The sequence below is a fragment of the Vipera berus genome (genome assembly GCF_964194415.1).
Source record: "Vipera berus genome assembly, chromosome: 1".
Lineage (NCBI taxonomy): Eukaryota > Metazoa > Chordata > Lepidosauria > Squamata > Viperidae > Vipera > Vipera berus.
In genome coordinates, this window is record NC_138202.1 from 276,287,615 (window position 1) to 276,311,489 (window position 23,875).

General features: G+C 38.6%; 1 protein-coding gene across 1 annotated transcript; it reads left to right on the forward strand.

Moving 5' to 3' along the window:
* Nucleotides 1–2,612: 2,612 nt before the first annotated feature.
* Nucleotides 2,613–21,840, forward strand: OPRM1 (opioid receptor mu 1; the record flags this gene model as incomplete). The annotated part of the gene is made up of 3 exons (XM_081329121.1): nt 2,613–2,821; nt 16,357–16,709; nt 21,314–21,840. The coding sequence occupies 3 exons, from the start codon at nt 2,613–2,615 to the stop codon at nt 21,838–21,840; spliced, it is 1,089 nt and encodes a 362-aa protein (XP_081185247.1).
* Between the last annotated feature and the right edge of the window lie 2,035 nt (nt 21,841–23,875).

Consider the following 23,875-nt stretch of genomic DNA (forward strand, 5'->3'; position numbering starts at 1 on the left):
TGGAGAGAAAAAGCACAACTTCTAAAGCATTCTGTCCTACTTATATAGCTCAGAGGATGCTGCTGATTAGTTCTTTACTGCAGCCAGATAGCGTACCCAAAGAAAATACTTTGCAAATCCATGCCAAAGGAATGCACGGAGAGAGATGGTTGTTGGTTGGTTTCTTTAGGAACAGTTTTTGTCTAAGCAGATGTGTCAAAAAAAAGTGCAATTTGCCTTTGCCCTGAATTTAATATACTTTGTGCAGCAGTTCAACACAGAGATTCTACCTTCTCCCTCCCTCAAATAAAATAAAATTATTAAGAGTATGGAGAGAACAATTAGATCAGTGAAATAGTACTTAGGCTGATTACTTATTTCCCTCTGTGTTTTTCTCGATTTAAATCTCCATGAAGTTCTTCTTTGTATAGATAAACCGATAAGCTCAGCTCTTCCTCAAATGCTCTGCACTGATTTAAGGTCCCAGTGATTGTTTTTAACTTAGGAATCTCAGTAATATAAGTTCTTTATGTTACATCCAATTTAGCCTTCTTTATCCCCATGACTCTATTGATGCTCTTAAAAGAAATCACTATAAAAGTTTCATTTTGAACATCTTTGAAGTAAATAGGAATGATCCTGGAACAGGATGTTGTTTATATGCATGTATTGTTGATTTTATTAAACTCTGCACAAGACATTTTCCTAGTAGCTTACACACAGCATAGCCATTACTACCTAGAAAATCACTAACTCAACCTAATGCTATATTTTTCCTGAAGAAAATTTACTGATGTGGTTAATAAGACTTGACAATGACTTGATGACACATATTAATAATCAATCAATGATAATTAAAGTATCAATATCTTTATCAAGAGAGGAGGGAAGGAGAGGGGGAGAGAAGATAGATGAAAAAGAGAGAGAGATTAGGAAAGAGAGAGAAAGAGATGAGCTTACATTTAGAAAAAAAGATCACACTGAGTCTTGTCAAAATATGGCATTATATCATTTTCATTACTCCCAAATGCCAAACACAAAAGGCAGGATTTAGACTGTGACGGGTACAGCATGGAAATCATATAACATTTTATATAAGAATAATCTGTATATTGGTGCATCGTTAAAGAAGGAGGAGGAAGTTTTGCAAATATAATCATTTTATTAAAACAAATTGGAAATCCCAGACATGGTTTTAGCCCAATAAAGCATGGATTGTAAATAACTGGAATATCAATCTGATACTGGTTAGTAACACAGCTTGTCTCTTGCTACAATGCAGTTGCACTTGAAAGAGAATAACTAGCCTCTCATTATTTTGATCAGTTTAGTTTCTCCCTTCATGCAGAAGTTATAACAAAGTTCTATGTGAGAGGAGAACTATTTTGGCAGGATAAATCTATAAATTGATTACCTTGTAATATGCATCTTACACCTACAAAATAAGTTCCAAATGGAATTAATTACTAAGTCTTCAATACATTAGTAATTGTATTGAATATACCTATCTTAGTCATGTTGTGCAGATATAACATATATAAGTCAGTGAAATTCAGCATCAGGTAATCCCATTTGCACTCAGAAACTAAGCAGAGATGGACCAGACAGCACTTGGATAGGTGACATCCACTCAATAGCAGAACTGTAATCTATTCTGGAAGAAGGCAGTGGCGAACCATTTTCATTTTACTGCCTAGAATGCTGCAAAGATATATCTGTAAAGTCAGGGAAGGGAAGATCTAGATACTTTTGGTGCCTAATATGCAACAGGCTTCTCTATCGTTTGGTTTTATTCCAATGAACCATGGTCATTATTAGTCAGGGCAACGTTTTGTCATCTTCTTATGTCAGGAAAACTACATGAAGAGAAAGACCTAAATTCCTTTGTTTTTTGCAAAATCCAAGACAGCAACATCTTGTGGCTGACTTCGGAGTAAGTAAACAACTGTATAGAAAAGGCTGAAATCTGACAAAGAGAAAGCTAATGAGAGAGAGGGTTGTTGCTCACCTGCTGGCCAAGATCTGACGCTGTCGCGGAGTAGATCGGGTGAAAAAGAGTTCCGTCCCACCACCACCCTCCACCAGAGGCTCCTCCTTTCCAGACTTATCCCGGTCAACTTGCGCACGTGTGCGCGGCTATCAGAGCCAGCTGTGTGAGCGCACGTGTGTGTGTGTGTGTGCGCGCGCGCGCGCGAGCACATCTGAAGGGAGAAGAGGCTCCAGCGGGTTTGTTTCTGCAAGACTTTCTTTCCACACTTCTTTCTCTCTCCCTTCTCCCCGCCCTCGACCTCCTTCTCCCTCGGCGCTCGATGGGGGGAATGCGGTGGAAGCCGCAGGAGGAGGCAACGTTTCCCCAAGGCTTCAGCCTCAAGGTGCGACGGGTCCTTTGCTTCTCTCTCAGTCGCGTCAGGAAACTGCAAGGATCCCGTCCTCCTTCGGAAACTGGCTAAAGAGAGCGTTGGTTGGGACCCCTGCCTTGGGCGGCTTCCTCGACCAGGAAAGCGGCTTCGCACTTAACTAGGTGGTCAGCACCAGGGACAACTCCCGGCGCCCATTCTTCCCGCGCCTGTATTCTGCCTTCTGGCGCCATCTAGCCCGACGGAGATTAAGAGGAGTGAAGGTCGGGCACGATTATGGAAGCGGACAGCTGGAACCAGAGCGAGCTCAACAGCACCCAGCTTTTTTGCAGTGGACCCAACGGAACTCTTGGGGGACGAGGAGACAGTTTGTGTTCTGGGGTCAGCCCTTCCATGATCACAGCCATAGTGATCATGGCCCTCTATTCCGTCGTATGTGTGGTGGGGCTCTTTGGGAACTTCTTGGTCATGTATGTCATCATCAGGTAAGAAGACCGGGGGGGGGGACAGGAGGGGGAGGAGCTGCTCGAGTGTGGGGGGGGGAGCAGCCAAAGGATTGCTGAAACAAAGTAGGCAGGGAGGGAGGCTTGGGAATTTTGTGAGGATGATGATGATGATGATGATGATGATGATGATGATGACAAAAGTCAAGGAAACGGTTCTGTAGTAGGTTCTATTGGATATGGACAAGCTAAGTGACAGAGAAAAAGATGTGTGCTTCTTCTCTTGCTAAAACTCCAAAGGCTTTTTATTTGGGGGGGGGGGTAATGCTCTCTCCAGAAAGAAATTATCCAGTGGTTCTTCCCATAATCTTCCCCCACAAAAGCAAGCTAGATGCATTGGGATGAAATCCTACTAAATAGCATATCTATGAATCTCCATAGTATTGTTACATGTTTTTGGTAAAGAGGACATGTGATTACCCCTGATTTCAATCCCACAGGGTTGATATAGTATCTCCATCCTGGCAAATACAAAAATACCTATTTGATTGTCAAATAAGTGCATTAAAGGTTTAAAGACCCAAAGCCATTTTGAAATCAGCAGCAGTTCTTTTAGGATAATTCTTAAAATTTCTAATTATGTTATAGAAAGAACATGTGCATTTATTAGGAAGTAAGAGACTGAAAACCTTTGTTCAGGGTAACTAGGAAAAAATGTGTGCTTTGGGGTGAAAAAAGTATGCCATTTGGAATGATCATTTGTGAAGCATAAACATTCAAGGCAAGCAAAAGTTATTTCATGTTAATAAAGTTGTTTATGTGCCTGAGATTATGTAAAAAAAAGTTAACATGAGTACCTCAGACTATTTCTGCAATCAAAACCCAAATCAAATATAATGAAATAGAGGAGAGGAGGTATACAAGGATGTGAAATATGTTTGAGAGGCATTGGAATCCATAGATAGGAATTGCAGTGCAGTTCCAACAATCAATTCCAACAGATCAGATGATTGGTTTCCTATTTATTTCCTCAACTGAACTTTCTGCCCAAAATCCCTTTCTTTGTATTATTTAGGAAAATCCACTAAATCATTTTCCCAGTAAAAGAAGTTTCTGTAGTGAAATCTGCCTCATATTTAAGGATATTGGCTATCTGTTCTTAATGAAAGGAACCATGTTCTTTTTTATGTGTTTAATAGGTGTTTGGTGTTAAATTGGATTTGTTTAATGAAGGCCAAGTAGAGATAAACACTCAAATTTACTTCTAGCATTCCACAAATGTTTCAGAGAAATGAGTTACAGTCAATATCTATGAGAACACAGCACCATCTATTGAAATGATGGATAACAACAGGTGGAAACTGTTGCTTCTGGGAACCAAGTTGGTGGGGTGGGGGGGAAGAGTTCTTTGCCTTACGAAAAGAAATAAAGGGGGGAAAGGGATGTTTACCATCCTTTAGCCACCCAACATTTATCCCTACTTCTTTTTTTCCTAGACAAAAATCTTTATATCTTTCTCGTCTTTGTTTTAAAGTAAGATGGGTATTCAGTCATATTTAAATGCAACACGTAACAACAGATTAAATATTGAGGGATGAGAACCCTTGCCAGTGCTTAGAATACTAGAAGCTGGCACTTCCCAGCCTGGTGCCAGCTGTTTTATTCCTTATCTTCGCTGCCAACAGGGCCGTGTTGGCTGGCAAAAGGCTATGCTTAATGCATGTATATAGCATCATCTGAAGGCATAAGTAGCATGTCCACACCATTCTTTTCTGTGTCATCAATTTTCTTTTTTTCTTTTCACTTGTTGCTGAATATTTTGAAGCTACTGAGCAGACTTTTTTTCCCTCTGACTAAATGTCTCCCTCTGCTTTTGCTCTCCTTGAAACAAGAACAGGAAACAATTGGAGACATTTTTCGATTGCAATTCCTATCATGCCTCACCATTAAGCAGGCTGGTGGGAGTTCAAGTTCGGTAGTTGAATGAGCCCACATTGCTCTTCCTTGCCTTACATGGCTTGTGATTTCCTCAATAGGTCCATAATGGCTGCGGAACTGTTGACACACTCTCCTTTTGCAGTTTGATTACTAGATTAATGAGCCTTTGGATGATTGTACAGGATTCTCAATGATGCCTTGCAGTAATTAAGCTGGTAGTTGATAGTGCAATAAAGGAAGTGATTTATAGAATTATTGCAGGCCTGCTTCTTTCCCTCCTTACATAAGATAAATGCTTTAAAAATTTGTTCTATGGTACCTGAGATATCCAGGTTCAGTTCTCCACTAAAGAATGGAGTTCCCATCTAGACCTCGTTTCCTTTCACTCTTGTCCACTGATAGAGGATTTTATGAGGATACAATGGAGTTCTTTAGAGGCAGGGTGGGGAAAAAGGGAATAAAAAGATAAATAATTGTGAGTTTCCTAACATAGGATCTTTTTTCAGGCATAAAGGCATAAAACTAAGGGATTCAATTTTATGTCCACTCCCTTTTCTGACACTGATGCAAAATTGGTCCATGAGATTATCATGATCATGGCACGTCTATGGAAATTCTCAGTCATCCAGGTCATAGTTAGCCCAAAGATGCCTTTTTCATGAGGCAACTAGACTTTCTTGTTTTTCTTTGAAGACGTTTCCCTTCCCCTCCAGTCAGAGCTGGATGAGACGCAAAGCGTCTTCAAAGAAAAACAAGAAAGTCCAATTCCCTCATGAAAAAAGCATCTTTGGGATGATCATGGCATGCTGCATGGTTTGCAAGAAGGGAGCACCAATTCTTTAAAATAAATAAATAAATGGTAAACTTCCACTAGTTAATATTTCCAGTTTCATAATCTATATACTTCATAGGATACCATTTTCATTTCTGATTAAATCAGGCACTCACAAAAGGGAGCAATTAGAGTGTCGGCTAGAGATTTGATAGCTCTCCCAGTGGATGCAATTACAACCTTTTAATGTTCATTGACTGTTGTGAAGGCGTGCTTTACAGACCTTTAAACTATCAGTCAGAAGTGGTTTCAAATGTAGGTTGGTGTGTTGAAGGAATAGGCAATTTTAGAAGTATTTGGAAAAGAGTAATATTGCGTGCAATTAGTCATTATAAAGCAAGTAGGCCTGGAATGGAATGGGTACAAAAAAAAATAATCTGGAAAAAATATTTCAGAATTGAATATTGATGTGCTCAGAAGTACTTTTTAAATACGTTTTGGTATTTAAATGACATGTGACATTGAAAAGGATTTCTCATTAAAATATCAATGAGAAATCACCACCCTGTACAGCACAGAGCATGAGATATGGGGAAGGATTGTTTAATGTTTCCTCTTTATTTGCCATTGCTACCGTTTGCCTGGCCAAGTTAATTTTCCATCAGTGGAAACAGATATTTGGGACGTGCATCTCTTTCTTTTAGAGGAGAAAGCAATTGTGGGATGGGAAAGCAGTCTAAGGGGAAAGGATCAAATAATCCATTCTCCTTCTTTCCTGCTGTAATCTCCCTTCCTTCCTGTTCATCAAGCTATTGGTCTCCTATGACTGCTTTTTATAATGTTATCAACCAGTTCCTTAGAGCACTTTATTTACAGGAATTTTTATATTTCCCACAGATATATTCTAAGACATAATGCTTCACATATGATACCTCAACTTTAAGGTTTGCATGATGCATGAGTGTGGCTTACTTTTACACTATCAATGTAGATATAAGATATAATAAATGATGGCAAATACTGTTTTATGAGTATCGGTAACATTGTGAGTACATGCACGTGTGTGCATATATATGCATGCATCTAAAATTTTGTATAAATGTTTGATAATCTGTTGAGTTTAATAAAAAAAATTGCTAATTCATTTTCTCATAGGCACAGCATTCAGTTCAGCATGGACAATGCCCACATTAGCATAGGTAGAACCATAATTACAGATTTATTTCTTAAGAACTGTGGAATGCTATGTTAAATGATTTAATGGTGATATTTTCACATAGTTAGAAATTGTATTCTGGATCCTAATGAAAGGAAATATTTACTTGGTGTTTCAAATACTTCGGGGATTCAAATAATTCAGGGACCTTCCTAAAAAAACTAGCAACTGCATAGTGTGCATATTGGTTTTTTGGAAACGTGCTGAATTCACCAAAATTCATGTAGATTAATATTTAGACTGTTTTGGTGCAATGCTAGTAAAAATGGCTCTTGTGCAACGGTGCCTATAAACTGTGTATCCCAGGATAGGCGAACACTTTTGAATAATAGTATTTCATCATATCAGTACAGTATAATTAAACCATGGAATATCCTGAGACAATCTGTATTGATCATTAATTAATTCACAGTATTAATTCTGGACTAATTCTTTGGGGATAAGAATAAAGGTGCCATTAATCACAATGTTGCCCCTAGAAACCAAATACTAAGTCTTGGAACACCAATTTTTGAGAATAAGAGGGTAAAGACCAGTTGCGCTGGTGCCCTATTTAAGAGCTTCCCAAAGGCAACTAGATGGCATTGACAAAAACAGGATGCCAGACTCCAAACACCTTTGATCTAATCTAGGAGAAATAAATGATGGAAAAGGGGTGAGGTGGGGGTGGGGGGTTTCATGTAAAATCTAAGTTTAACAAATGTCTTCTGACAAACCGAGAGATCTCTTTACTCCCTTCAAAGGAATAAGGAATAGAGGAATTCCTACCGCTTTCCACTTCTTATATCTTGATAATCTAGATCAGGGGTCTTCAAACTTGGCCCTTTTATGACTTGTGGACTTCAGCTCCCAGAATTCCTCAGCCAGCATGCCTGGCTGAGGAATTCTGGGAGTTGAAGTCCACAAGTCATAAAAGGGCCAAGTTTGAAGACCCCTGATCTAGATGTTCAGAAACCAAGAGCTGAAGCATGTTAAATGAGATAGTAGGTTAAGCCACTGAAATGGAAAGGGGTGGGACATCCTTTATTTCACTTTTAAAAGAATGAGGAGATCTCTAGATTTGTCAGAAGACATCTGTTGAACTTAGGTTTAACTTAGGCAAAGGTTTACATGATTTTTGTTTCCTTTCCCCTCATTTATTTTTTACCATGGTGTGTTAATAGTGCTATTTTTAAAAGTACTGAATCCATGGGCTATATATTGCTTATGTCTGGTTTAAATAAAAGTATTTCTTCTGGAAGCAACTCTGGTGCTTCTCTGGTGCCTTTTAATTCCTACCCATGGGGAGGATGTTGCGCATTTATTTCTTTTGCTGTGCCGCTGTGTAGCAGCACTCTATCTATCACACTGCTACCTAACACACCATTTTACATGCCCTCAGTCCCTCGATTTGCTTCTATTTCCTCAAGAGACATACCTACAGCTATGGCTAATTTTATTTCTTCTAGAGTTCAGTTACCCTCTGGCCCAAGCACATAAGAGACACATAAGATATAAAAATCCACATCATTTCCTCAGTCAGGAATACAATCTTATGGCAGTTTTCGTTGTGACATTGCAACACACACTTCACCACTTGCCTTCCTCCTGTATGTCTCAAAGGCTTCATGTGGAGGTATCTTTAGAAAATACAAATGATTCCTCAGGAGGCCTTGTCATGGGTGGGTGGGTGGCTTTCGAGGCATGCAGGGGGTGGGAAAGAGGTGAAATGTGTGTTGCAATGTCACAATGAAGACTTGGTCCGTGGCATATTGGTGGGTAATGTTGAAAGGGTGGAGCTTGTATCATGACATACACTTTTCATTATTTTGGCCTCATTATTTTGGTTGAGAACAAATCCATATACTTTGACAGTTAGATTCCAACACTGCATACTACATCTAAATATATACAATATATGAAAAAGGGCATAAGTTGGTTATTATTTGTGTGAAAGCAGTAGCTCACAGTTTAGATTGGCATTAACTATATCATATAGGCTAAAACAAATTAAAAATGTAATTCATGGCTCTATGTAAAGGCAGTTTTTAGCAGAACTTAGATTTCAAATAATTCCAACAATATTTAAATGTTAGGTTTTAAAGACAGTGTTGCAGCCTACTGAGAATTGTGAACTTGATTTCCTGTTATAAATTGCAAAGAATATAGGTTAAAATGTCATTCATTTTCCTCTTGTATTGCATGTGCATGCCTTGGCTTAAAGTTGAAGCATACTAACTTGGGGGAGGAATTCAGCTAAGACAGAGGGTGCAAATTATATGGATTGGATCCAGAGTTTAGAATAGAATAGAATAGAATAGAATAGAATAGAATAGAATAGAATAGAATAGAATAGAATAGAATAGAATAGAATAGAATAGAATAGAATAGAATAGAATAGAATAGAATAGAATAGAATAGAATAGAATAGAATAGAGCTGGAAGGGACCTTGGAGGTCTTATAGTCCAGCCCCCTGCTCAAGCATGAGAACCTACACTATTTCAGACAAGTGAATGTCTAGTCTCTTCTTAAAAATCTCCAGTGATGGAGTGCCCATGATTTCTGAAAGCAAGCTACTCCACTGGTTAATTGTCCTCACTGTTAGGAAGTTTCTCCTTAATTCCAGGTTGCTTCTCTCTTTGGTCAGTTTCCAACCATTGTTTCTTGTCCTGCCCTCTGGTGGTTTGGAGAATAATTTGATCCCCTTTTCTTTGTGGCAGCCCCTCAAATACTGGAATATTGCTATCATGTCACCCCTGTTTCTTCTTTTCTTTAGACTAGCCAAACTCAAGTCCTGCAGCCTTTCTTCATATGTTTTAGTCTCCAGGCCTTTGATCATTTTAGTTGCTTTTCTCTGAACTTTTTCCAAGGTCTCAACATCTTTTTTGTAGTATGGTGACCAAAGCTGGTTATAGTATTCCAGGTGTGGTCTTCCTCGGGTTTTATAAAGTGATACTAATACTTCATGTAATCTTAATTCTATGCCTGTTTATACAACCCAGGATTGTATTAGCCTTTTTGGCTGCTGCTGCACACTCCTGGCTCATAGTCAAGTGATCGTCCACTAGGACTCCAAGGTCCCTCTCACAGTTACTGTTTTTGAGCCAGGTCTTGCCTGATCTGTACTTATACCTTTGATTTTTTCCTGCCTAAATGTAAAACTTTGCTTTTCTATGCACTGAAACTCATTTTGTTAAATAGGGCCCATCGTTCAAGTTTGTCAAGATCTTTTTGGATCCTGAGCTTGTCTTCTGGGCTGTTGGCTATTCCTGATGAGTTCCCCTTCTATTCCATCATCTAGGTCAGGGGTCAGCAACCTAAAACAGTGAAAGAGCCACTCGGAACCGGTTCCCTCACAAAAGGAAAAACTGGGAGCCGCAAAAAAATGTGTGCACATGTGCGTAAATGCGCGCATGCGCAGAACAGGGTTTGACTGAAGAGTGGAGCCAAGGCGAGATATGCACCTACCCTGCATATTTGAATTGATTGGTTGAACTTTTTTAGTTCCACTTTTTTTTTTGGACTGCACATGGCAGAGGACTGGGAGCCGCAGGAGACGGCTGAAAGAGCCGCATGCGGCTCCGGAGCAGCGGGTTGCAGACCTGTGATCTAGGTCATTTAGGTTTCAATGAATGAAATTCTACACATGGGGCACATCCACTCATGAAAGAGGAAGGGAATTTCACAGATGTGTGCTTCCTCACAAATATGTTCTTGGTGACTGAAGTACCCTTTAGAACAATACTGGTGTAGAACTATAGAGATTGGAAGAATTGGGGAAGTCATCTTTCTTTGTTAAAACCTCCATTGCAACTTAGTTCTTTATTCACAGAGGTTCTGTGAGTCACAAAAAGATAATATGGATCTATGTGAAGTTTAGTTTGTGCCATTCCATTACAGTGTAAAATTTTACAAGACAGGAAGATATATTAATGAGTTACGTAGGCCATTTCATCCAATATTATGTTTGCAAGGACATGTATCCAAACGTCTCTTGAAACCTCACAAGTGAAGCATGATGTTTATTACCCACACTACTGATTTTATACCCAAATGATGAAGAGGGTTATTCTGAGTATAAAGTTTCCAGATAGTAATAGCAGATCATGGACTCATCTTCCATCAATTTATATCACACCTTTTTAAAGGCTTCTAAGGCAGGAGCTATAACCGTATCTTATAGTAGCAATTCATGTTAAACTGTTATGCTTTTGGCAGAGCAACTGTCATTTCTAAATGATGTTTTATGATTTAAAGTGCTGTAGGATTCCACAATATTGCAATTTATTTAAAAAGACAGAGTTAAACAAAATCTGGCTTAGCACAATCTTGAAACTCAAATTATTACTAAACATGCTTCTCTCTCTCCCTCTCCTTCTCATTGATTTGATGAATCTACTGTCCATTTGAGGAAGAAAAATTCAATTCACTTAAATTAAGAACAACCTACTAATTGCCTCAACACTCAAAGCACTTGGAGACAATAGAATAGAAGAAAAAGAACTGGGGAAAATGACAAAATACAAAGAACTGCGAAAAGATATAGAATGCCTGTGACTAAAGAAAGCAAAGCTGGTACAGATAGTGAAAAGTGCCTTGGGTGCAATACCAAAACATCTGGAACACTACTTAAACATTGCCAGCATTGGCAAAAACACCATCAGTCAATTGCAAAAGGCAGATTTACTTGGAACAACTTACATCCTTAAACAACTTACATCCTGAACCCTCAAACATTTGCCCTATCCCCATTTCTTTGGAAGAACTCAATAAAATAGTTATCTTTGCACAGGGAGGAGAGCAGTAACAGTATAATAGAATTTGAAGGAACCTTGGAGGACTTCTAGTCCAACCTCCTGCTCAAGCAGAAGATACCATTCTGGACAGATGCTGTCCAGTCTCTTCTTAAAAACCTCCAATGAAGGAACACTCACAGCTTTTGGAGGCAAGCCATTCTACTGATTATTTTTCCTCACTGCCAGGAAATTTCTCCTTTGTTCTAGGTTGCTTCTCTGCTTGATAAGTTCCCAATGATACTCTTGTCCTTCTCTCAGGTGCTTCAGATAATAGAAGGGGGAAGCCCCTCAAATATTGGAAGACTGCTATCAAGTCAAGACTGCTATCAAGAGCCTTGGTGGAGCAGCGGGCTAATGCCTCCTTAAGTAACACCAGCTGCCTGCAATTAGTGCAGGTTCGCATCCCACCAGGCTCAAGGTTGACTCAGCCTTCCATCCTTTCGAGGTAGGTAAAATGAGGACCCAGATTGTTGGGGGCAATTAAGCTGACTTTGTAATAATGCCACTTGGGGTGTGTGTGAAAGCCCTAATAAGCAGGCATATACATAGAATGAAGGCTACTGCTAAAGCTTGTAAGCCGCCCTGAGTCTTCGGAGAAGGGCGGGATATAAATGGAATTTTTTAAAAAAAGTCATTCCTTTTCTTTGTTAGACTAGATATACAAAGTTCTTGCAACAGTTCATCGTGTGTTTTATCCTCCAGTCATTATTGCTATTATTCTCTGCACTCATTCTAGAGTTTCAACAACTTTTTTGTATCTTAGTGACCATGTCATTCTCTCCATGTAGATGTAGTTCAGTTGAGGAATACATGTTAACTTTTCTCAGTCAGCCAGTTATGAATCCATCTGGTGATGATAGTAACTAGCACACATTTTTCTAAGATGTCTACTTTGTCAAATGCCTTGCTGAAGTCCAAGTATACAATGTACAAAGCATTTCACTGGTCCACTAATTTAATGATTTTGTCAAAGACTCCAATAAGTTTGGTCTGACATTATCTGTTTTTGACAAACTCATGTTGGTTTCTAGGTGTTTGCAGATCCGTTGCTTGATTATCTTTTCCAGAATCTTTCTGGGTTTGCCTCAGTGCATGGATGTACTGCTAGAATTGCAATGATGAAATATTGCCTGTCATTTAGTTCCTGTCATAAATACATAATAAAACCCAAGAAACAAAATTGTAAGAAAGTAACAAAGAAAACATGTATTACTTTATATAAAAACTCTGCGGATAGAAAACCCGTTGTCAAATACAACTCTTGGCTTCCTTATCTTTTTCTGTTCTAACCTGGCAGCAATAAAGTAATAATATATGCATTGCTTTATGAAGAGGAAGTCAAATCTACTTTAACAGACTGCCACAATTCTTTTTAGGGGGAAAAAGTGTCAGTTTACTAATATAAAACAGGACAAATGGAACACATCCCAAACAATTATATACAATGCAATATGGAGAAAATGGGGAAGATCATTAAAACGGTATTTATCCATATATTTGTTAGATTTATGTTCTACTTTTTCCTCCAGGAGCTTCATTCTACATTTTTTTCCCCAAAAACCATCTAATACAGGGGTCTTCAAACTTGGCCCTTTTATGACTTGTGGACTTCAAATCCCAGAATTCTTCAGCCAGCATGCCTGGCTGAGGAATTCTGGGAGTTGAAGTCCACAAGTCATAAAAGGGCCAAGTTTGAAAATCCCTGATCTAATAGGTAGGTTGGGCTGTAAAAGAGTTGATTGGCCCCAAGTCATCAAGAGAACATCTATAGCTTATGGTGGATTTCTTTCTAGTGCAACATGCTAACCCCATAGTCAAGAGTATTATTAGAATAAATAGAGATCAGTCAGTTACATTATATATTCTTAGCCCTCAGTTATACCAGCATAGACATGGTTAGCTGCTTTGGCTAGCAAGTTGTGATAGATGCTATTCCTTTCATATTAAACAGAATAAATTTTACAAAATAGATTTGCTCGCTTCTTTGTCTTGTGCATGTAATGAACTCAGTTTTATAACTTGAGAAAGAGCTAAGAGGAAATGTATAATCTTAGGGTCAGTTGATGCAGCTAAGGATAAATGCAGGACATCATAACCTTGCAGAGTCCCAAGTGACCAGGAAATGAATATGGCAAGTAATGAAATAATGGCAAGCTTGTTAAATAAGGATTTCCCCAATTGCAGGCATAATGTATCGCCCTTCAACCCAGTAATTTCAGGCAGGATTCCAAGGAAAATAGAAAGCCTGTTCCAATCCAATCTACTTATCAGAGTAATTTATGTACAGGATGAGAAGCAAAGAGTTTAGATTACAAGGCAACACATTTTTGGTTATAGAACAGGAATATTTTTCTAATGGTAAAAGCTATTCAATAGTGGATATGACTGTGTCAGGAGATGGAGGGTTCCCTTTGTTAGGGGTGTTTAAATAGAGATCTCCAAGGTCCCTCCCAACCTTCCATTCTGTGATTCTAGCACTGTCCAGAAGGGAATGTGTGAATTCCCCTCCCACTTTTTTAAAACCAATTTCATCTGAAAAGATTGCTATGCATAAAAATGCTTCAGTTTAACTATCTGATGCTTTTTAAAAAATATTTCTACAATAGGTAAACATGTGCCTGCAAGAATTATCTAAATCTATTATGAAACAAAAAAGGAGGAGGAGGAGGAGGAGGAGGAGGAGGAGGAGGAGGAGGAGATGATAAAAGTCTCCTGTGCAAGCCAACCTACTTTTTTCTCTAAAGGGGATTAATCTACATCTGAATGTTCTCATTCTGTTGAAAAGCAAACAAAATAAATTAAAGCAAGGTGTCCTTTTCCTATGCTAGTGGGGGAAAAAATAACTTTCGACTTTAAAGCAATTAATTTCTTATTGCTCCAAACCAAAAGTGGTATTTTTTTTTTCTTAAGGACTGAAGAACTGAAGGATGCAATCAAATTAATTTGCATTGGGTCAAGATGAGACAACACCTGCACAATTTAATTTGAATACGAATATTAATGAATCATGGCAAAACATAGGACAACATTCAGGGAAGAGGACCAACAGCTAATTTGTCAAGATGCATTCTGTATTCCTGACCCTAATTCCTATATTATAATGCAGTGAGAACATATCAGTGGATCTTAGAGCGAGGAAGGATGAAATGTTCCAACCATAAATTTGTCATATTCTTAGATTAGAAAACCTCAGGAAAGTGACAAAGTGCTATTAAAGAAGGCTGCATAGATATTCAGATTTTGGAAATAAGATCTTACCTACCTAAATCTAACTCAGGAATGTAGGAAGGAATTCTAAAGGTTTCTTGCTACTAGAATATGGTGTTTGTCTCACATTATTTACTCAAGAGTATCGATCAAGCTTAAAAAAAAATCCCTTCTTATCCCTATGGGTGGTATACGCCTTTCTCAATCTCAAACTGGCAGTTTGAGGGTTCTGTGTAGATTTCTTAACTATTCCTCACACTGCAATCTTTTGGACAGAGAACTCTGAAGTTGATCCTTGGATCTATTGGAACCATTCTCTCAGCTTAAGAGTCACAACAGCTGAATACCTTAGGACCACTTTGACCTTTACTTTCCCCAACCTTTCTAGTTGTTCTTGCAGGTCTTATACTTCTCCAGCTTCTCATACTTCTTATTCCTGAATTCAGACCACTGCGCCACTAAGAGCTGTGGTGGCACAGTGGTTAGAATGCAGTATTGCAGGCTAACTCTGCCCATTGCCAGGAGTTCCATCCTGACGGGGCTCAAGGTTGACTCAAATTTCCATCCTTCCGAGGTCGGTAAAATGAGTACCCACATTGTTGGGGGGCAATAGGCTGACTCTGTAAACCACTTAAAGAGGGCTGTAAAGCACTGTAAAGCGGTATATAAGTTAAAGTGCTGTTGCTGTTGCTGTCACGTGGCATCACTACATCTATAACCAGCATTGTCTTCTGGTCCTTATCTACTACATGATGTCTGTCTTGTGTGGTAAAGCCACAATGTACCCACCTGTCCAGCTGTACCTGGAAGTCCCACAGGATCCTAGCCCTGTTATCCTCCATGAGCTTCTATATGTTATACTATAGAATTTTCCATCTGGACTTGGGAGGTACTAGTCCCTGTGCAGATGTTCCTGTACACAATGCCAGCTATTTGGTTGGATCGTTCAGTGTATGGTCTTCCACCTTGCATCTTACACCCTGCCACTATTTGTTGGACTGTCTCTGAGGCCTTTCTGCAGTCTGCACCTCAGGTCCTGTCTGGTGTGGTAAAGCCGTGCTTCTATGGAAGTGGTGCTTAATGCCTAGACTTGTGCTGCTATGCCTCAACCTGAAGCCACATCAGCTGTAAAAAATGGACAATTCAGTTTCTTGTTCTTTGCAATAATTCAGGTGGCTCTGTTAAACAAATTATTTCACAGGGGGTGTTGTATACAAATGTACTTAATGCTTTGTGCAAATGCTGTGCCGAGCTAAGCCAATTTTATAATCTTTTGATACTACTTTCTCTTGATATATCCTATTGAAGATCTGAGTTTTAATGTAAAGACACAAAAACACTTTTTGCCTTATGAGATGACTTAATGTTGAAGTACTGTGCATTTAAGATACCCTATGTTAGAAAAGGAGAAAAAAATGAAAACATTTCTATTTTTTTTCCCCCGAAATAGAGAAAGTGTTCACCCACATGCATGGTGGAAAGATCTTTCACGTCAAGTTTCTTTGTTAGTTAAAAACCATGTTGTGATTCTTTATGCAAAAATACAGTGATACACTTAATTCAAGGGAAGCTCCACCTTTTGCAGCTGAATTAATTACTGGCCTATTGTATCAACTTCACATGATCTCTGTTCACAGTTTCATGCCTCAACTTTGTTGACTTTTTTAGGTACACCAAAATGAAGACCGCCACCAACATTTATATTTTCAACCTTGCCCTGGCCGATGCCTTAGCCACAAGTACGCTGCCATTTCAAAGCGTGAATTATCTTCTGGGAACATGGCCATTTGGCACCACTATTTGTAAGATTGTTATATCCATAGATTACTATAACATGTTCACAAGTATTTTCACCCTCTGCACCATGAGTGTGGATCGCTACATAGCAGTTTGCCACCCAGTCAAGGCTTTGGATTTCCGCACCCCTCGAAATGCCAAGATCGTCAATGTCTGTAACTGGATTATTTCTTCAGCAATTGGCATTCCTGTGATGGTGATGGCAACCACCAAAGAGAGTAATGGTGAGTCAGAATTTCAAATGGACACTGAATGTTTCTTTATCTGAACCTGGGGAAGGTTTACGAAGAAACGAGGTAGTTTCAAAACAAATTAGAATCAGGCACTGTACAAGGTCTGCAATTATACAAGCCCTTTATAAGATTTTTTAGAAAATGAATGTGCCTTTTGAAACTATGTATGTACATATGTCTTGGTCTTGTTCTCTCTCCCTCTCTGTGTGTCCATCTCTCTCTCTCTCTCCCTCTCTCCCTTCCTCCCTCCCTCTCCCTCCCTCTCTCTTCTCTCCCTCTCCCTCTCTCCCTTCCTCCCTCCCTCTCTCCCTTCCTCCTTCCCTCTCTCTCCCTCCCTCCCTCTCTCCTTCTCTCTCCCTCTCTCCCTCCCCCTCTCTCCCTCTCCTTCCCTCTCTCTCTTTTTTTTCTCAGAGTGAGTCTATGCTTTACCCTACTAGCTGTAAAGATATTGCCAGAAATCCAAATGTTTCTTATTTCCAAAATTACCTGCCCTGCAGGGCTTCACGTTAATCCTGAAAACCTGCTAACTCTCCAGATCAATACACAGAACATAATTAAGGCAGAATTACTTTAAGTTGCTTTTTCATGTTTCCCACCTTTCCTGGGCTGACGGGTCTCTTTTTCAATTATTGCGTTTTCTCCCACCTCTTCTCAGTACCTGCTAGGCATTCCTTCAAACTCTCTATCAACTTAAGGTTCAAAATTTATTTCAGAATGACCCTTTAACTTGACCAAGAAGTATAGTTTAAAAGACTCGGATACTCAGCGGGAAGAAGGAAGGGAACTCTTAAGAGAACCAGGAGTTTCATGAATATGCAAAAATTCTAACATGTTACCTAAAATAGGTATTGATTACTAGAAAAAGTCTCAGATTTTGCATTTTTGCTTAAAGAAATGCATTTCCATCTCTGTCTCCTCAGTAAGACAATTGAGATTAATGGAAATACTTCCAACTGCTTAACTACATATCAAAATGTAACTTTGGAAAAACTATTCAAGCATTGGATGTAAATTCCATTGTGTTTAATGAGGCTTTACTTTGGACTAAGTGTACATAAGACTACAGCCTAAATGTCAGATACTTAGTAAAGGTAAAGGTTCCCCCGCACATGTGTGCTAGTCGTTTCCGACTCTAGGGGGCGGTGCTCATCTCCGTTTCACTCTGCTCACTCTGTTACGCGGCACTCGGGATTCGACCTGCCAAACTGCCGACCATCTGATTGACAAGCTCAGCATCCTAACCCACTGAGCCACCGCGTCCCTTGTCAAATACTTAAGAAATACTAAAAGATAAACCAGGCTATTTGAGCTTCTCTCAATTTATCCATTCATTACTAAATCCATTTTATCTTGCATTAATGCGCACAGATTTTTAAAATTAATATCACAAGTGTTTTAGGCATGTGGGGGGCAGCTATCCTTGTAGAGAGATATGCATTTATTTTTATATAAATATAAGGTAAAGGTAAAGTTTCCCCCACACATGTGTGCTAGTCATTTCCAACTGTAGGGGCTGGTGCTCATCTCCGTTTCAAAGCATGACTAGACGCCAAAGGTGCACGGAACCATCCCACCATAGTGGTCCCTATTTTTCTACTTGCATTTTTATGTGCTTTCGAACTGCTAGGTTGGCAGAAGCTTGGACGAGTAACAGGTGCTCACTCTGTTATGCGGCACTTGGGATTCGACCCGCCAAACTGCATACCTTCTGATCGACAAGCTCAGCGTCCTAACCCACTGAGCCACCACGTCCCTATAAATATAGCCATATATAAATAACTGTTCACATATGGACATTTTGAGGCCATTAGGCCATTTTAGAGCAAGAACTACAATGCAAAATTTGAAAAAAGCAACCACATTTCACTCCAGTTAAATGGCAGGATTTAGACAACACTGGGTGATTTTTTTAAAAAAAAATAGCTAACCATTATTTGGTCTGGTAGTATTTGAATGGGAGACACAACTATACATTATGCTGGGAAATAAAATCACATAAAACTTTGTAGAAGATTTATTTATTTCCTATTTTTCATTGTCTACTTCTGCTGGAAATCTGGATTCTTTCTTATGAAAAAAAGAAAAGAAAAACTGAAAAGATTAAGACAATTTTGGGACTCAAAGGGAAACTTTAAAAGGGGCCTGGCTGACTGCCCAGGGAAATAGATAAGATACATAACCTTGAGAACTTTGAAACAACAGCTGTGAAAGGCTTTGTGTTTCCTACCTAGAAAAAAAATTATCTCTTTTGGATTTTCTAAGTGTAAAGCCTTTAGCTTAAAATACCAATATGGAAGAAGACCAGGAACAAAATTTATTTATGGATGAAGATCAACAAACTCTTGCTATGTTGAAAACACTAATCCAAATTCTTACCACAACCAATGAAATACTAAGAGGCTATGTGAAGGAACAAGAAGACAGCCCAGATATGAAAGCCCAAACTTTGACCACAACTAAAGAATGATCTATACAAAATACAATAGAAAAAATGAAACATTCAAGTACGATGACAGAAGAATCTACTATTAAACAAATATTGATATTTGAAAATCCAGAAAAGACAGTCAACTTGGAAAAAAGAAAAGGTTTCTTATACAACTCAGAAGGAACTATAGGATCTAGAAAAAGAACAGTTGGATGAGAAGACAGACAATTCAGAACAACTATGTTGATATGGAAGAATAAAGAGATGACCCACTACAACTCCTCTCAAAAAAATGGCGATCGGATGGTTTTGCCAATATCAATTAATATACATGATATTACAGGGAGATTGGTTCGATGACCCAAAAACAAGGACATGAAAGATGATTTGGCAAAGGAAAAAAAGCCAGAATAAGACTCAAGAAGAATGGAGTGTCGACCATCTTATTGAAATCTGAAACAGAATGTACTTAAATAGATAAGATGTGTATGTTGAACACAAGACATTGTTATGAACTGAGATAAAGAAAAAATTTTGATCATTAAAATTTAGCAGTATAAATATTAATAGCTAATTTGAATATTGATTTGTGCATAAAGGTCATGTAAAGGTGAATAATGTAGACAAGCTAAAAACCTATTGTTGAAAGTAATAAATAGGTCTATATGGAATGTTATAAGGGACGCGGTGGCTCAGTGGGTTAGGACGCTGAGCTTGTCGATCTGAAGGTCGGCAGTTTGGCGGGTCGAATCCCGAGTGCCGCGTAGCAGAGTGAGCGCCTGTTACTCGTCCCAGCTTCTGCCAACCTAGCAGTTTGAAAGCACGTAAAAATGCAAGTAGAAAAATAGGGACCACTACGGTGGGAAGGTAACAGCGTTCCGTGCACCTTTGGTGTCTAGTCATGCCGGCCACATGACCACGGAGACGTCCTCGGACAAACGCTGGCTCTTCGGCTATGAAACGGAGATGAGCACCGGCCCCTAGAGTCGGAAACGACTAGCACGCATGTGCGGGGGAACCTTTACCTTTACCTTTACCTTTATATGGAATGTTAAAAATGAAAATTATCAGTTTAAACAAGAGATAGCAGATACAAAGAGGAAGAGAGGAAGTGTTAAATATTGAAATAAAAAGAAATTTTGATTACTACTTAAAAAAACAACTGAAAATTAGCAAAAAGGAAGGATATCATATTGTATCCTTAATTTGTTGACATAGAGGGTGAGAAGTTAAGTAAACGGGATGTGTATTTTGAATATTAGATTTTGTGAGGAATGGTGATAGATGAATTGGAAGTATACTAAAAATCTTGGGAATGATAAATATCAAACGTTAAATCTAAATGTTAGTGGAAATTAAAATTGAAAAATCTATTAGGTCATTGATTGTCTAAAAGATTGTATGTTAAAACAATTAGAATATGTGTAAACTAAAAACTATGGCTATATGTAAGAAAGGTATTTTCTGTGGGATTGATAGGATAAAACCTGTCTTTAAATCTACAAACAGACATGAATGGAAAAAGAGAGGAAATGTTTATGGTAGCAATTTGAAATCTGTACTAATGATATCTGTATGTAATTGAATTACTACTACCCAGCCACCACGTTGCTTTTCAAATATGTGAATGTAATATTAGAAAATCAATAAAATTTGTAAAAAAAGAAAAGAAAAGAGAGAGACCTCAAAATGTATGCACTTCTAACTAAATTATGGTGTTACCATCTTCAAGTGACTAAATAGTATTCAAATTTCAAAAAAAAGTAATACAGTAGAAAAATGCAGTAATTGGAGCTTGTAACTCCCTGAAGAGAGAGATGATAGATAGATAGATAGATAGATAGATAGATAGATAGATAGATAGATAGATAGATAGACAGACAGACAGACAGACAGACAGACAGACAGACAGACAGACAGACAGATGTGTTTTTCGATTATACAAACTGTTCATGTTATCTTTTCTCCAAATGGTGACGATGAAAGTCTGAACACTTCTAAAGGGAATAGATTTTTCACAAAACAAAATTGCTGGTAGGCTTAATTTTAAGTTATGTAAAAGCAATTGTTTCTTTATAAAGAATTATCGCTCACGCTTGTGAGGGGCGTGAGGGACAATAACAGTGAAAGAAGCTTAAATTTGTTTGTTTTCTTTTAATTTCTATAGGATCTATTGATTGCACGCTTAAGTTCTCGCATCCAGCATGGTATTGGGAGAACCTACTGAAAATCTGTGTTTTCATCTTTGCCTTCATCATGCCCATCTTAATCATAACGGTCTGCTACGGACTGATGATTTTACGTCTGAAGAGTGTCCGAATGCTCTCCGGCTCCAAGGAAAAGGACAGAAATCTTCGGAGGATCACCAGGATGGTCCTTGTGGTTGTGGCTGTTTTCATTGTCTGCTGGACTCCAATCCATATTTATGTTATCATCAAAGCCTTGATCCATATTCCAGAAACTACTTTCCAAACCATCTCCTGGCATTTCTGCATTGCACTAGGATACACAAATAGCTGTCTCAATCCCATCCTTTATGCCTTTCTAGATGAAAACTTCAAAAGATGTTTCCGAGAATTCTGTATCCCAACAACGTCAAGCATTGAGCAGCAAAACTCTACCCGCATCCGTCAGCACACCCGTGAGCATGCCTCCAGTGCCCATACAATGGACAGGACTAACCAGCAGGTATGACTAGAAGTGGAGATGTCGACCATGGAAAGAAGAATTCCTCCTGGAGATGACATGAATTCTGAAGTCACAGTCTTGACTGAATTATAGCTTCTGGAAGTTTTATAAAATTCTTCTGATTTATTTGCCCTGGCTGAGGCGATACGCAAAAATGGAAAGACTTATCCAAACATACGAGGGAAGTTGTACCAGTCCTACTATGACTAGGAGCTAGAGAACTCCTCAAGTTGCTTCTTGCATGGCCAGAGTCAGTCTGGGTATCATTGTGTTATATATTCAACATGCCTGAAAACAGAAGAGATGCTTGCGGTTGCTACTTCAGCATTCTAGAACTTTGTGTATTTAGAAACATCTTACACCAAATCAGAGCATTGGGCTATTTGACCTAAAACAAATGACCTGAACTAGCAGCTGCCTCAGAGCCAGTTCTCCAATATCTAATAGTCCTGCAATTACTAGAGACTTCCTGCAAATACATACAGGCAGTCCTCAGCTTACTACCACCACTGCTAAGCAAGGCAGTTGTTAAGTGAGTCATATCTGAGTTTACGAAAAAAAATTGCTTTGGTCGTTAAGCAATTCATTGCCATTGTTAAGTGAATGCCATGGTTGTTAAGCTAATTGGGCTTTCCCCATTGACTTTGCTTGTCAGGAGCCATCTGGGAAGGTCACAAAGGGTGATCACATGACCCCACGATGCTGCAGCTATGATAAATACATGTTGGTTGCCAAGTCCCTGAATTTTGTTCACTTGACCATGGTCGGGGTAGACAACCTTGGCTCTTTTATGACTTGTGGACTTCAAGTCTCAGAATTCCTGAGCCAGGAATACAGTGTATGTATGTATGTATGTATGTATGTATGTATGTATGTATGTATATGTATATAAAATTCCTTGAATTTACCTCCTGTTCTTTAGGCCAACCAACATAACAAAGGTTTCAATTGTATATAATTTGCTAAGCAGAAGGCAGTAACTTTTAACCCACTCACACAGGCAATACTTGGACCAATATTTCAAATTATAATGTCTTCTGAATGCAGTATGCCTATTATTAGTCATAGTATAGCTATTATCATTAATATTTTAACAATAGTTTCTGGTATTAATCATACACATTACAGGCTTCTCCCATAAGAAGAGATAACCAGACATAAATGTATATACATAATATATTTATATAAATTAACACAGTGTTTTAATGATTATTTTTATATTCTACCCTCAAGCCAGGATTCTAGGCAGGAAATATAACTTACGTACTCCAAATGTTACTCTCACAGATAAACTAAAAGGCGTTAGAGTGACTTGCTAACATTCAAAGATGGCTTTTCGCCTTTTTGTTTTCTTAGTATTGTTGATTTCTATCACCTAACACTCTTTAAATCTACTTCAGGCTTAAGTTATTTAACAACTCTCAAAAACTGTCCCTTGTGAGGGTTTCTGCCATTAAGTTTCTAACCAAGACGGTGAAGAAGGCGCTTTGTGGGTTTGACTGCTAAATGGTGCTGATACTTTCTCTGCATCACAGAGTGTGGGAAGAATCAATTAAACTTGATCTCTTTATTATACAAGAAAGATCCCCACAGAAAACAAACATCACAATATTTTGTTTGTTTGTTTTTACTTGAGAAACCCTGTTAGGAAAATGGAAAACAATCAGTGTAAAAAAAACAAACTATGTGCATCTCTGAAATTGTTTATTCATTCATGACAAAATAGAGTTTACAGAAAGGTACAGTATATCCAGTTCTGAGGGCTTTGAAACAGCATACACTCCAGAACTCTCATGCTTTTTTAATGACCCTGCAATCCCTTACTTTGGTGTGGGGTTGGGGCGACTGATTGGAGCTGAGCATTTACAGGCCAGATGCCTTTCCTGATGCCTATGCGGAGTTCACAGCAGACAATTACTCATTGTTCCCAGAAAGAGAAATATCTTTCCCCTATCTAGGACTGAACTCATAGCCTCCTGATTATGAGGTGAGAGTTACACCTTTAGGCTACTATGCCACTCACTAGATCTCTTCTAACCTG